Source organism: Larimichthys crocea, chromosome XI (genome assembly GCF_000972845.2).
Source record: "Larimichthys crocea isolate SSNF chromosome XI, L_crocea_2.0, whole genome shotgun sequence".
Classification (NCBI taxonomy): Eukaryota; Metazoa; Chordata; class Actinopteri; family Sciaenidae; genus Larimichthys; species Larimichthys crocea.
This window is the reverse complement of record NC_040021.1, coordinates 8,526,795-8,542,605: the sequence shown is the minus strand read 5'-3', so window position 1 is coordinate 8,542,605 and position 15,811 is coordinate 8,526,795. Positions and strand designations below refer to the sequence as shown.

The 15,811-nt window shown below is 39.5% G+C and overlaps 1 protein-coding gene across 1 annotated transcript in view; it reads left to right on the top strand.

Moving 5' to 3' along the window:
• Positions 1-15,291, top strand: part of fndc1 (fibronectin type III domain containing 1) — a 37,243-nt gene extending 21,952 nt beyond the window's left edge. Inside the window, exons 16-23 of the mRNA XM_027284284.1 lie at positions 528-713; positions 4,301-4,531; positions 8,149-8,257; positions 11,302-11,381; positions 11,679-11,708; positions 12,943-13,104; positions 13,180-13,302; positions 14,428-15,291. Of these exons, the coding sequence (XP_027140085.1) occupies positions 528-713; positions 4,301-4,531; positions 8,149-8,257; positions 11,302-11,381; positions 11,679-11,708; positions 12,943-13,104; positions 13,180-13,302; positions 14,428-14,543 (1,037 nt within the window). The 3' untranslated portion in view covers positions 14,544-15,291. The remainder of the gene's footprint in view (positions 1-527; positions 714-4,300; positions 4,532-8,148; positions 8,258-11,301; positions 11,382-11,678; positions 11,709-12,942; positions 13,105-13,179; positions 13,303-14,427) is intronic.
• Positions 15,292-15,811: the final 520 nt, after the last annotated feature.

The following is a 15,811-nucleotide window of genomic DNA, read 5'->3' as shown; positions in this document are numbered from 1 at the left end:
TGTGAGCAGAATTTGATATTTTCTCTCCTCTTTGGGTTTTGCTAGAAATAGGACACACTGAGCGTTACAATATTTTCTTATTTCATTTCCCTGCCATGGCTCAAAGCTGATTGCATGTGTATGTGGACCATGATGTAATGCCAAGGTTCACTGATGCGGCACAGGAAAAAAAACAGTGATGAAAGAGAAAGGAGCTAACTGAATTTCATCCACTGAATCCCTTCACATTTCACAGCCTTGGAAACTTGTGAAATAGTTGTTGTTTTCAAGCTCCCCTCACAGGGAAAATATGGGAAGCAAAACATTACATAAGAATACAGCTTTGGGTGATCGAGGAAAAGCGGTTAATTTCAAAGGGAACTCACACATCTGCCCACAATTAATTAAATCAGTTTGACACTCACATTACGCAGACCATGGTGCCAATTATAAAGGATTAATGAAACAAAGCAGCATGTGATTGAGTTAGGATGTAAACAATCAAAATCTGTTTGAATTAAAAGCTCACTGACATGTGCTATTGCCAGATGAGCTTATTATCCAGACCACCCTGCCACCTACAACCACCACTACCACCACCACCACCACCACAACTACAACAACTGCCTCCACCACCACCACCACAGAGATCACGACTCCACAGCGGGAGACCAAGCCCTTAAACAAAGGCCCTTCATCAGAGTTTGACCTCAGCGGGAAGAAGCGATTTACAGGTACACAAAGAGAGAAATAAGTGTGTATGCTCATGGATATCTTAATGGCCTCCACTTGTACAATTTAATGTAATCCCTTCTGGAGTTTGTTGTGCAGCTCTAGGATTCGGGGATTTCTGGGACACGTGTTTGAACTCTTTTTACCCCCCTCAGACAGACATACACTAAAGCTTTTCTGTTGGTTTGTCTTCCAAAGTCAAAAGTAGCTGTAGCTCTAAATTTAGATTTTAGGTTTAACATTATGTTCCCATTATGCTTGATGGATTGCTTTTTAAAAGGAACTTAAGATAACAGATATAATTAAATAAATACTCTCACCAGTTGGATGAAAAATCCTTCCTTCAGCTAATACTCATCCCAAGAGGCAGAACATTGTACTCTTTCATTGGTTTATGTGTGTTTCGTTTAGTCTACATGCCAGGAAAGATGATATTATCTTAATCTGACATGCCTGAGCCATGTGTCTCTTGCTAAATCAATCTTCTTTTTATTTTTTTACTTTTAGTATTATGTTTTTTGTGTCCCTTTTAGTGAGGGTGTGCATGTGTGTGCTGAAGGTCCCTCGGTGCTGTAAATAATGATAGTTTGAAGGGAGTTCTGTTTTGCTTTCACAGAGGAGTAATACATTTGGACGTCTATCTTGGCTCCTTCAATAAGACCTCATAAATATCTGACCCCTGTCAGACTTTATAGTAACGATCAGCCAAAAAAAAAAAAAAGTCAAAATCTACAAAAACTTTACTGTAAGCAAGTTTCACCTTATCCATATCATAATGTAGATTCAATTGCTGCTACAGTAAGGTGCCACAGTGAAGCACTCAACTGCTGATGTGTGAAATCCATATATGAATATATGAATTTATCACTTTTTGGAAAAAGGGAACAAGTGTATCTCTGTTATTGATTCTAATCCAACTACAATTGGATCATAATAACAAAGTTCACCAAGGACACGTTGTTCAGGGTCTCCAGACTTGATCTCAGTAAACTTCGACCCCCCTGCTTCATTTTTACTGTTCCTGTGTGCTTACTTTGGCCTCTCATAACCTATCACCTCATCTAGCTGCACAAACAGACCATGATATTCTCTTGACAGACATAAATACAGCATCTATTTGAGTCCAACCTTCTAAAAACTACGTCACTAAGTTAATAATGCTTTGTAATTTTTCATTTTTTATCAAGTATTAAGGGTCCAGTAAGACTGAGGCAGCTCTATTTAAAGAAAATGACAGAAATGGAATATAATATGTATAACTATGTTTTCATTAGTGTGTAATCAACTTAAAATAAATCTAAATCATGATGTTTTTGTTACCTTAGAATGAGCCTTTTATGGATTATAAAACCTCAGATAGGAAGCGTTTTTTTGCGTGTTTCACAGCCACCTAAATTTCTCCTTCATGCTGGAAAGGAGAGGTAAAAGCAATATCCTTCTCTTGAGACTTACAAGAGACGCATTGTTAAAACAATGGTAGCTGAGATAGCGTGACTTAGATGGGTCTTGTTCACTGACAGTATAAAGAATGGACAGCGTGACCTCACCCTCAGGTTTCTGAAGAGACGTTGTGAAGCTCAAAATCTGTGGCTTTGGCCACCACCATGTTTGTAGTTCTGCTTCTTCTGCCTCCTGGCTAGTCTCAAACTTGGCAAAGACGGAATCATCAGCAGACTTGAGGCCTTGGAGCTCAAACAAGCCGCCTGTAACGGCACCCACTTGTCAATCAAATCTGCCAGGCTCTTAATTATGCATAACTTTAAGCCTTAATATAATTTGAATAGGTGAGTTATATAAAAACTCACCCACAGTACAGTTGTTATGAACAGGGAAATTAGCTATAGAGACCAAAACTGTTTTTTGTACCAGGCTGTAAATATCTTTATGTCTGCTGTGAATTTAGATATTTTAACATGAGGGCTTATGGAGATTGACTCGTTTTGTAGCCAGCCTCAAGTGGACAAGAAGAGGAACTGCAGTTTTTGGTACTTCTACATAGGCCTCACTTCACAGCCAGATGTTGTCACTTGCTCTAGTTCCAGAAACACTGGCTGCACTTCCAAGCTTCATGATGGAAGACCCATTAGTAATTTTTTCAGACTTGACAAATCACCTTTTAGAGCCACAATAAACTGACTTTTTGACAGATTCTGGCCAATCAGAACCCAGGGATTATCGTTTTGGATGTGCTATAAGCTTTAATGTGCACCTGTTGCTAATCCAATAAAAAAGAATAAAATCTTGAGTAATAGCTTCTAAATTCAACCTGACCTTTATATTGATCTTTTAAAATTAATGAGTATCATCTGCTCCAAAAGGTAACAGTGGAGCGATAACAATGACTTTCTTGCGATCACTCACCTCTCATGGAGGCATCTGAAAGCTATTACTATCCCAGAGATAAAAACAGGCAAAAGGAGAAGAGCAGTGGAGATCATAAAAGTTAAGGATGCTGACCTCAGCACAGAGAAGAAGCTGTTTTGGCTCAAAGTGAAGACATCCTCTTTCCTATTTATTCGGGGTGCCAGTTGACTGACATGCTTTGCATGAAGTACCTGACAGAGACTTTCCCTTTGTCTTTTTATCTATTAGGCATGGTTTTGTTTGAATGAATCCAGCCCAAGGCAGACGTGGGACAAAAAATATTAACTAATAGTTCTTAGCAGTTGCGTGAATCTACATTGCAATCCAGATGGATGGAGTTTGCCACATTGGACAAGAAAATGAGTACCAGGATGTTTGGACTTTTTGGATGCTAATTAATGCCGTGCTAGACTGATATTAGAGTTGACATTATGAGAACTGTGCTGATGCTGTTTCCCAGTAACATTTGATCGTCAGACTCACACACACGCCAGTTTTCATCAGTGTTTTTGGATCTGGTTTTTGAATAAGCAGAAGACAGTGTGTCTTTGTAGGGAGGCGCTTTAAGCATTTACAAATGAAAGCATGAGCAAAGCAAAACATCTGGATCTTCTGTGTACATGATCCCAAACATGTGCATGCTGTACAGAAATAAAGCCTTACAAGCACTCTGTGTACAGACGGACGCATAAATCAGCTCACCTTGACGACAGATAACGTATTTGAGTGTCTGAGTGCGTAATACATGAGCCATATGAGTGCATATATGCATACAGTAGGAACTTGTAACAGCCTAAACCCACACAGCTGTACAGACTGTGTTGATGTGTAGATACTGACACGTGTTAGACTCTTGGCTTGCGCAGAGGGCCAATCATCTGGGATGGTGGGAGCGACTCCAGGCTCCAGCAGTTCCCTCCAAATCCCAGTCAGACTAGGAATTGTGGGATATTTGAAGTATTCACAGCTGTAGGTCCAGCTGGCATTTCCAGTCACTGAAAACTAACAAAAAACACACAGAGGAGGGGAAACAAAGGAAAGATAGAGGACCGTCACACGAGCAACCCCCTTTAAAAAATGGCTGTGGCAGTAGTGTCGATTTAAGTTTGTCCCTTTGAAATCAATGAGTTTTAATCAATAATTAGAAATTATATGGAAATATAAAGAAGATTATCTAGTTAAAATGAATAACTTGATACCTCTCCATCTTTTTTCCTTCCATCAGCCTCCTATGTGAACTACATCCGGAAGGACCCAGGTGCTCCTTGCTCCTTGACGGAGGCTCTGGAGTATCTTCAGGTCGACGTCCTAGAAAACCTGATAGAGAAGGACAGTCTGGCAGCCAATCAGCCTCCCAAAAACAAGCCTCATAACTTCACCGTTGTTGCCATGGAGGGCTGCCACTCATTTATCATCCTGGACTGGGGCCGACCACTGAAGGACGACATGGTGTCAGGTGAGAAATGTTTCTCTGAAACTGCTATTAAAATGAACGTTTGTTTTGACTCGTGTGTGTGTCCTGTAATTAACAAAAAAAGTTTTATTTATGTCTCTGCTGTGATAGTACCCCCTGCATCCAAGTTTCCATTCAAATATGCCACAAATTATAACAAAATCACCAGAAAATCTGCAACATCCACTACTGTTACACAGATATTACGAGTTGGACACACTGAGATAAACAGTTGCTGGTGCTACTGTAATTCTTCAGTTGGGTGCCATTAAATCATCGCAAAAAAGGAAGATGAGATGAGATGATGTTAATGAAAGAAGACCAGTCAAACCACAAACAACAGATCTGTTTTTGTCTGAAGCTCTTTTTTGCCTCTTCAAGTGTAACAATGAGGAAGTTTAGGTCACATGCTTCATGCACATCATGGTGTTTACACCAAGTCTGTTTCCTTTTGCTCTTTGTTGCATTTTGTGATGTCAGTAAATCAACTTTTTCACCACTGTACCACTGTATAAGACGTAGTTTCCATGACGTCACCCGTAGGTTACTGAGGCGCTGTGAAGCTCAGAGTGTGGTGGCTCTTGCCATTGCCATCTTGGCAGCCTTGCCTCTCCTTCTGAAAGATAAAAATAGGCAAAGATGTGGTGCATTGCTGTAGCTGAGGCGGGCTGAATGAAGCCTGGGTACTCAAACAAGTCACCTGTAACCACCTGTCAGCCAAATGGACCACACTCTAAACTGTAAACATGTTTATTTCTGCTGTAAAGTTGGGCTTTTAACATGGGGGCTTATGGAGGTTGACTCCTTTTGTAGCCAGCCTCAAGTGGAACTGCAGTTTTGGTACTTCTTGTGTTGGTTTTATTTTTCAGCCATGGAGGTTGCCACTCGATAAAAACAGGTGGATATCTGTACATGATTGGAGCAACATCTTCGGGAGTTACCGTAAAAATAGTTTGTGATATTACCTCAGATCCAAAGCACTGACTTGGTCTCATCTGTGATCTGAGCACTCCTGATGTTATTTTGTGACTCTGTATTTATTTGACAGGGAAAAGTACAGAACTACTTTTTGCTGTGAGTTGCTGACAGTCTGGTTATTTGCAGTCACCACAACAGAAGCCAGTCAGCTAACTAACCACCTCTCACTTTATGAGTGCAATACAAACTTAACAATAATGCGAGACAGATGTCTTTAATCAAAAATGGTACATAACCAACACTATGAGGGCTTGTTAAAAATGTGAAAAAGTACAGTCCTGCAGAACTTTAAAAGCAAGTCTCCTAGCAGTGCAGCTAGGCACCTAAAAGTCAGTGAATTGTTGCCATAGAAACCACCCACATGGAGACCTGAAGCTTAGATACTGTTACTACAAATGAATATGTACAGTATTATAGGTAATATCATCCTACATGACAAATTATTGCAGAAAAGTTCATCTTTAATGTTCTAAAACTTTTTCTTTTCACCAGAGAGAGAGAGAGAGGGCAGCAAAAAGGTGAATACAAATAGAAAGCAAACCTTCCTGCACTTTTCCAGACTCAAACATTCTTCTCTAAGCCGTAACTGAATTCAGAGGGAAAACATCAAAAACAAAACACTTTGCAATATTAGTAACAAATGTGCGTTCGCTCGCTGTTAAATATCTCTATTTTCTCTAAAACCCCAGCAACACACCAGTCCCTTTAAGGACTACGTTACGCATCTCTCTTTTCATATATTGCAACTTGGTTTCATCAACTTTTTGTTGATCTGTTAACATGTTTCCCTCCTGACTCATGTTTTAAGAAACTCACACCAGCAGTTTACTGTGAATAAATCATTTTAGAAAACAGACACATGGAATAAGTTCCCTGTGCGCTAACAGTTTCTCAGGGAAAAAACTAATTTCCTATGACCCTAGAAAGTGACACATGGAAAAAAAAAAAAGGGGGGGTAGGCAGAGAAAATACTGAAGATAACAGCCGTGTGGTGTACTATCAGAGGTAGCAGTCTAGGCCAGCTAGCGAGGCAGTATGTTGTCTTTGGCAGGAAAACACAAGCTCCTGGTCCTGCTGTGGGCTGGTTCATCCTCTGATGTGTAAAGCAGATAAATGGTCTGTACTGTCACCGGTGTTTTCTTCTCCTCTTTCTTTCCATCCGCTCTCCTCAGTCACATCATCTTCACACTTTCTCTGTTACTTTATACTTAATGTGTCTGGACTAATCATTATTTTCCTCCAATTCAAATAACTTCTTTGTAATTTTGTTTTATCGGATACTAGATTGAATTCCAGTAACCAATTTTTTTAAATGTTATGAAGTTGATGTCGTGTTTCTCTGCTGTTCAAAGATAAGTCGGAAAAACTTTTAGTATAATAACTTTTTATGTGAAGTCCCTTATCAACTGTAGCTCTGCAGAGACACATACCATAAACACATCAGACATGATCTGATCCACACACATTTGCAGGTACAGTTCGCACATGCAGATACAATCAAAAGCCGCTGTTTTAGTTATTAAAGTGTGCACAACCATGTCTTACGAGTTATGGGTCACGGCTTTCGAAACAAGAGGATGGAAACAGCTGTTAGCAAGTGGACTCACGAGATGATGGTATGAGTTTTTACCTAAACTTCTGGTTCCATTTACTCTGATTCATTGAGGACCTTTTGCTTAAAGGTTTTGGGCATACACATTATTCACTGAGTATATAAATGTTGCGTTTTTGGCACAGGCAACCAACTCTTTGGGAAACATTTAATATATTCATCTCTAAAGCAGGAAAAAGATCAAGTACATAGGCAGATGACAAACACAAAAGACTAAATACTCTGTCAAAGCATCAGTTTAACAATGGAGAATGGAGAAGGAATGGAAAACCGAAGGAAGAAAAACAAAGTAGCGAGTATTTCCCTTCTGTCCTGTCAGCAGCCAGCTGTGTTGGTGTGGCTCCAGCAAAAATAGAAAGTCAAATTCAAAAGTCCAATAGAAACAGTTGGTAGTTTGATGTGTGGCAGAGTCGGCCTTCCTAGTTTTAAAGTGAATGATGAAGAGCTGCGTGACCTGAGGTTGCTTACCGGATTCTGAGGATTAGTCTGCGTGACTGAGAAGAAGAAGAAAACAGACGGGCAGGTTGGAGGACAGTCAGCATGAATTACAGAAGATGCCAGATTTTTCTCCTGAGTTAAATGTATACTGTACAGGAGACCACCTATGATGATACTTATGTACTCATAGGTAGTGTCAGTCCAAGCTTGATAAAACAAACACAGCCAGGCTGGCTGTTTCCCTGTGTTTCTACTTTTTGTACTAAGCTCAGGTGGGAGCTTAAAATCCAGGACTTATGTCCACTGTCAGAGCAGAATTACAGAGGTTTTAGTACAGACTTTTTAGGTGGAAGCTAATTTGGCACATTATTTTTTATGGTCCAAACTATATATTTGACTTTTAGGTCACTATTGGAGTTCATCGCATTAATTTATCCATTTTTTATTTATCATAAAATTGAAAAAACAAACTTGAGGTATTGTTGTGTTCCATATATCTTCTATAAAACTGCTACAGTGGATCAGATTTTTGTTTTTTCTAACAACCAATGAGCTTTGCCTTATATGTTATTCTTTTATTTGTTCCCTGCAGGCTACATGGTCCACAGTGCTTCATATGACGACGTCCTCAACAATAGATGGTCCTCCAGATCCTCCAGCGGGACACACCTGCCTGTGGAGAATCTCAAACCAAACTCTAGGTAACTCACAACCACCTGGTCTGTGTTTATGTCATTGTGTATGCATGCATACTATACACACACTTAGGAAGATGTTGGGCACATGCATACAACACTCTCAGGTTCAGTGATTCATCATATCATCTCACACATGGGAGTCATAGAAAACAGGAATCTTAACATACAAACAAAGATTCGCTCGGTTGCGAGATTCCCAACCCTGACTTGCATGTAATGTTTATGATCAGGTTGCTGCCTCTGGGTGCAGGTGTTTGGCTGTGGCTTGGAAGTGTTTATTTCTGTTGAGAAGTGTTTATATCATTATCCCGTCATCACATTATGGACAGAATACGTGTATTTCGTGTGCGGGTTCAAGTACGCATGCTTATGTGCGTCTGTTCTCTGGGAATATGCTTTCAGTTGTGATATCAAACCAGGCTGACTATGATCAGAGCAGCCTGTGAGTTGGATACTGATACTGTAATGTTTGTACAGTATAAGAAATCAGAAAAGTCCTCAGAGTGAAGTAAATCAGTTTGTCCAAATGGAGGCAGGTCAAGAAACACGTTTGAATCTTCACCAAGATCTGTGGAAAATCCAGTGGAACGTAAATGCAGCACACTTTATCTGACACTTACACGCAGATACGGTCACCTCGGTCTGTTTCAGTTATTAGAGCAAGTTTCCACAAGCCCGTCTTATGAGACACGGGTCACGGTTTTCAGAATAAATGCATGGAAAAAGCTGCTAGCGCGTGGACCCGAGAGATTCTTGTTTTATTTGCTGCTGTGCATAAAGCACCGTTTGCATGAAAAAGTGTAGTGAGTGTAAATGATGCAGAGAAACATTTGAATGTGCTGTAGCTTCTTGGCTAATGGTCTGTTTTTTACACTAAGACTGAAGGATCAGAGTGTAACATCATTAAGTCAATATATGATGCAAGTTAGATAATAAAAACCTCTTGATGAAGCACTGGCATGCAGCAGAAGAGAGATGAACAAGCCACAAGCTGTATGTAACATAATGAGTCCTAAGGATTGGCTCATTTTACAGGAATCTGAACAAGCTCTGTATATTTTATGGCACCTAATAGGTCTGTTGGACAAATGAGATGAAAGATTAAGTATATTTATGTATTTTGGTGACATATAACCAATCAGATACTGGCCAAATAACTTCTGATGTAACCATTCCTCATCTGGTACTCCATAAAAATAAATTTATGCATCCTTTTTAGAAGTAGCCTTACCAGTATCTGGTGGAAAAACAGTATCAGATGTGTGAGTTCATCCTCCTGTCTGATAAACGCACAAATCTGTTTGGGCTGTTGTGATAGGTGTCTCATGTTGGACCGTAGGAAACCAAACACCTGCTGCTGCTGCTGCTGCTGCTGCTGCTGAAGACAAACAGCAGAGCTGCATGCGCGGATAATGTTTTCCAACAGTCTGCAAAGAGGGTTTCCCTCCCTGGCAACCGGTTTGTATCCATGATAGTGCGTGTCTCGTGGTTACGGTTGATCCTGGGATGGTTTATGGGACACTGTTGGCATTTCCCATGCTTCAGGCTCCTTCTGGTTGCCAGAAATACTGAGCCGCTATAGTCCTAAACACACACATATCTATGTACTCGCATGCGGACAATTTTCCTTGGATCCACCGCTCATAAGATTTATAAATGGAATTAATCGCAAAGAACTTTGGATGTTTATAGAGATGCCTGGGATTATATAATAGGCAAGAGAAAAAGCCAAATATTTTATGATTCCAGCTTGTGGGAAAATTACATCGTCTCTTTGTGTTACATTAAAGTCAGTGATTCTCTTTGTTGGTCAGACAAAACAAGATGACATCACCTTGGGCGCCAGGAAATACCGAAACTATTGTTTGTTGTTTTATAGACCAGAAAATGGATTGATCGATATTGAACACAATCACCCTGTTTTTCTCTCTGTACTTGTTTCCATCTCTCTTGAGTCAACAAAGCTTTCATATACAGCTATGTTGGGGATTTGAAACCTTCCTGCTTTTTTCTCCACGTATATTCAATTTATAATTGAGTTGTTCAAGTTCCCTGGTTACTGGATGAGCTCAGATGTTCAACTGAGGAAGCTTTGCAGATGCCACATGAAGAGCGAGACAAGAAGAGTGATGCCCTGAATGAAGTTTTAAATGGCTAACTTGGCTTGATGTAGCATCTCGTGGTCGATCCTCTGTTTTTATACTCTGGCTCACATTTTCTCGTTTTTTCTACCTTCTCCAATTTCTTCTTTCATGACATCATTTCTCTGCAGCTGCCTCGCTGTCCTCTCTCCCTCTCTCTTTGGTGATACACAGTATATTCTGGTCACTGTTGTCACGTGGCTGTGGTGATTGGATCCAGGCCTCGTGGCTGCATGAGGTGAATTTTTTTGGCTAGGAATCCTAGGAGTCCATGAACTTACTGTATGTGACCCTCGCAGGCACGTTACACAAATACATCAGCCGTCTAACAGTGGAAAAGTTTGCAAACTCCCTGAAGCTGTCAAGGCCGCTGTTGTTTTTAATCTGATAGGATTTTATAATTCCTCCACCACCCGCAGACAAAGTGAGCTCACCGCGTGGCTTTTTTTTTCTGGCCTTTGTCGAGAAAGCTTATGTCATAAAGTAAAGCTCTCATGGAGTGATCTCTCTCTGTCTTTTTATCCACTCTTTCTGCACACATCTATCCCTGTGCTTTACTTTTTCCCCTTCCTTTCTTTCCTGTCTTTTACTCTTATCCTCTCCGGCTCTTTATCTGTGATCCTCCACTTGTCTAAATGTCTCTTTTTCCCCTCGCTGCCCTTTCTTTCACTCTCCTTCCCTTCAACGTGAGCCAAATAGCCCTTTTATTGTACTGCGCTCACTTTGGATTCAAACCAATGTAAAACAGTCTACTCTTAAATCAGCCTGACTAAAGCATGTCCAGTCATCTGCTATGATCATTAACGTTGTCTTCACCTTCACCCAGCCACAACAGAACTGGCCAAATGATGCTTAAACTCCTTAATCTCTCATTATACCTCTGTGTTGTGGTTTGTTTTTGCTCAGGTACTACTTCAAAGTGCAGGCCAAGAATGTGTTTGGTTTGGGACCAGTCAGCGATACACTCACCTATGTCACTGAATCAGGTGTGTATCCTGTCAACACGTGGAAAGAAAAACTTTGAGACGCCCCATAGACTACAATTCAACCCTCAGTCAAGTTTTTCTGCCGTAGTGTGCAAGCACTTAACAAAAATGTCCTGGTGGTTTTATTGCAATGCACGATATTCAAAGATAAAACCATCTTCGCAAGTAGAAGCAGAAGTCCAGATGTACACTACATTATAGGTCTTTCCTTCTCGAAATCAGGTGAATGCATTAAACGTTGCTGTGCTGTCTGTGTGCTTTTCCTCCCTTGTGAAATGATCGCATTCTTTCTTTCAGACGATCCTCTTCTCATCGAAAGACCACCTGGTAAGTCCATACGCCAACTGAACGTCTTTTATTCGACAAGCCGTGTCCTACTGAGGCTGCTCTGATGTACAGACATCAGTCTGTGAAACAACATGACAGGATATCCAGTAATTCTGTGTTGATTTCCACTTCTCAACCATCCTTTGATTGCTATTGTAATGTCACTCTGTGTAATGTATTGCTATTGTAATGTAACTAATATTACTAGAGTGAATGAATCAGGACGATACATTAATATTAACTTATCACAGACACATCGTACGGTGTTTATGTAGGCCAATAACTTCATTTATTATTTTAATAATGAATATAAAAGCAGGATTTTACTGTTGTTTTTTTTAGGTGGAGCTAATTTATAACTAGTTTGTACAAGACCGCAGCAAAGGATTATTTTCATTATGAATGATTTACTATCTGGTTTGTAAAAAAAAATAGTAAGAAGTGTCATCACAATTACCCAGAAACAGACAACAAACAATGCTTATTTTGTCCAACCAATAGCACAGTGTCGGAATTATTAAAACAAAAATAAATTTTATTAAATGAAATAAAAGGAAAAGCAGCAAATCTTCACATTTGACAAGCCGGAACAATGAAACGGTTCAAAATACAAAAGAGTTGCCAATTATTTCAATGAACTAATCAACTACTTGTTTTTACTCGTACAGGCCTACTTTTTGGTATTTTTGCTGTTGGTTTGTTGGTTTAATTCATAACTAAGCATCATATTTTATAAATGTTTGACACGTTTTCTCATGAGATCTGTCATCAATTCAAAGTGCTTTACAAGACAAGATATAAAAGAAGCACAAGTCAAAATAAAAAGAGAATTTTAAAGAGGGGAAATAAAATAAGAGGATAAGCTAAAGTGAATAAAAAAGATTAAACAGTTGAAAAGGATTGAGAGCTGGAGCAGACCTCAGGTTTTCTGGGAGTTTATATCAGATGTGTGGTTCATTAAAAGCTGACCGCTGCTTCTTCATGTTTAGTTTAGACTCGAGGGACAGTGAGCAGATTTATCCCAGATGATGTGCGACGTCTGGAAGGATCAGCAGATTAAATATATGTTCTGAACCGTTCAGCGCTTTGTAAACCAACAGCAGTTTAAATCATCATAATATGCAGCTTACTGTCCTCCTCCTCTATGTAAAGATGATGTGTCTATTAACAGGATGCATATTTTACTGCCACAACATGATGTATCCCCCTCCTCTGTTCCTCCTCTGTTCCTCAGGTGGAGAACCGATCTGGGTCCCCTTTACCTTCAAGTATAACTCGGCCCACAGCAGCTGTAAGGGCAGCCAGTACGTCAAGCGGACGTGGTACAGGAAGTTTGTGGGTGTGGTTTTGTGCAACTCGCTGCGATACAAGATCTTCATGGGAGATGGTCTTAGAGGTATGACATATATAATTAGCCACATCTACTGCTCCATCCATAATCTTAACCCACTTCCCTTTTTCCCCTCCACAGAGCCCTTTTACAGTATAGGAGATACATTCGGCCAGGGAGAGGACCACTGCCAGTTTGTGGACTCATACATGGACGGGAGGACAGGCCCGGCCTACCTCTCAAATAATCTGCCCACAGCACAAGGTAAACAAGAACAGATTGTACACACACTGCAAAGTTGTGGCCGTGATGTTTAACCTATTATAATTTTTTTTCCATGTGATCTGGTTTGTGTTGTATTCTCCTATCTATACAGAATACAGATGCAGAATAATGTTTAAAGGAACACTTGTAAAAAAGGATCCACAAAGGTTTTTGTTTTAGCCAACATGCTTTTCATTACTGCGGACCATTGTCTTAATTAAAACATAACTTTTTTAGCAATGATTGGTTTTAGGTCATATCACTACATAATGAGAATAGACAAGTTATCCACCGCAGCGAACATAAATTTTCTATCAAAGTTACATTAGCTGAATGTTGTTATGAAGCTTGTCAATGTGTTGACATCCAGGGCTTTGGGAGGCATCTGTTCAATAGTGGCATGTTCACAGCTAGAAAAAACAAAATCCCCCACTCCCAGTATTTGTTAACTGGGTCCTCTGGGTTTAATTTACCAGTAACATATTTTGTGAATATCTTTTTGTGTGTGTGTGTGTGTGTGTGTGTGTGTGTGTGTGTGTGTGTTGCCAACACTTTCTAACTTTCCCTGCATGTTTGTGACACCCGTTGGTTCCCAAAATGTGCTCCAGTTCTCTAGATAGATACTTTGTAAACATTATAAATAAATTTTTAGTAAATTAACTGAACAAAATGATCAAAATAAAATATATAAATTGTAAATTATATTTACTTCTCAGCCTTACTTATTAATTATGATTTTATCTTGTGAAATAACTTCACTTCTAAACCTTTCACAGGCATACGATATATACAAGAATGCGTGAGATAAGTTTAAAGTGACTTCAGTATAAATAGAATTAAAAACTCTCAGGAAAGGAATAAATACACAAAAAGTAAATATACATGAACTGCAGTAGATGTGAAGCAGACCTTTGAGTATTTACAGCAGCAGGATGGTGTGGGATTGTTTCAAAATAAACTACAGTCATCCAGTGTAATGCTGATTGCTCATTGATGACAATATAGCAATAAGCTACATCAGGCTTCTCATGGGATTTGTTAAATGAGACAAAAACTCATTATTTAAGATGCAAGAAGGTTGTATAGTTGACTAAATCAATGCGTTTTCTTTTGTTTCTTTTGCAGGATTTTATCGCGCGTACAGACAGGAGCCAGTCACATTTGGAGTCATTGGCAGACGTACATCCCATCCATTCGTGGGCTGGTATGAATGCGGAGTGCCAATCCCCGGCAAGTGGTAACACAGAAGGAGGAGGAGGAGGAGGTTACCGCTTCATTGTTACCGAGGGCAACCCTTCTGCATTCTGCTGCAGGCTCTTACCGTCACTGGTCCTGCCCTTCAACGAAAAAACAGACTTTTGCCTGCCACAAAGAAAAAGACACCACTACAAATTTATTACAGCTTCACAGAAAGAGAATATAATACTTTTAAACAACTCAATGTATATCATTACCATGCACTTTTTATATAAAGCAGTCTGTATATGAGGGAAAAAAAAGAAGCATGTGTGCTCTTGCTTAGTTTAACTCTTGTCTGAAAGTGTCCTTGTACTATTACCAACTATCCCAGAGACAGGTCCTCACCCAGTGTTATTTATCTCATCAATAATGCACGCACATGGTCAAACCAGTGACATTGGACCAAAGCACAAGCTGCAAAGAAAACTGTAAGAATGGGCACTTAAGGTGTGTATAGGTCTGTTAATTTTCAGTTGTGAGATTTGTATTTCATAATGTAACGGCTTCTGACAGCTACTTTTTGTTTGTTGATTTGTGTTCTTAAACCATCATATTGTTTTTTTGTTGTTTTTTTTGTCACCAGAGTTCATTAAAAGCTACTGTGTAAGTTTGTATGTATACGGACAAAGAATAAAAGACCAAATATTTGCTCAGGAACTGTGGGAGACTGAATAAAGGTGCTATGGAAACCACAGAATCCAAAAACATGAATCATATCATATCTACTACCACTGCCACATTCTTTTCTAGCAAAAAAAAAAAAAAAACTTTCTCACACGTGATCCAGATCTACTTAATCAACCTCGTGGAAGATTTGAGAAGCAGAGAAACATTTGGTTGAGCCAGTTGGAACGGCAACAGTTAAAATCAGATGAAATGTTCAAAACAACATATTGTGGACAGAAGCAGGTGATAGTGGAAAAAGTGAAACGGAGAGAGAGAGAAGACACCAGGTCATGAGAAAATGTGAACAGAACTGTCAGTCATGTGTGGAGTATTAACACACTGAACCATATTCAAACTGGAGTTTATACCATAGTTTGATTTAGCTTATTGGAAAGCAAAACAACATTATCTGTAGGAATATCTGCTATTTCTGTGTAGATATTTTCAATGCCCGCAGATGAAACAAGGTGGTGGAAACACAACTGCCTTTGTCCACAGGAACCACCAGAATCAATACAAACTTAAAGTTATACCTCAGTTAGGTAGATGTACTTCCATTTTATGCTACTTGTCTCTTTCAAACCATCGGACACAAATAAACTTC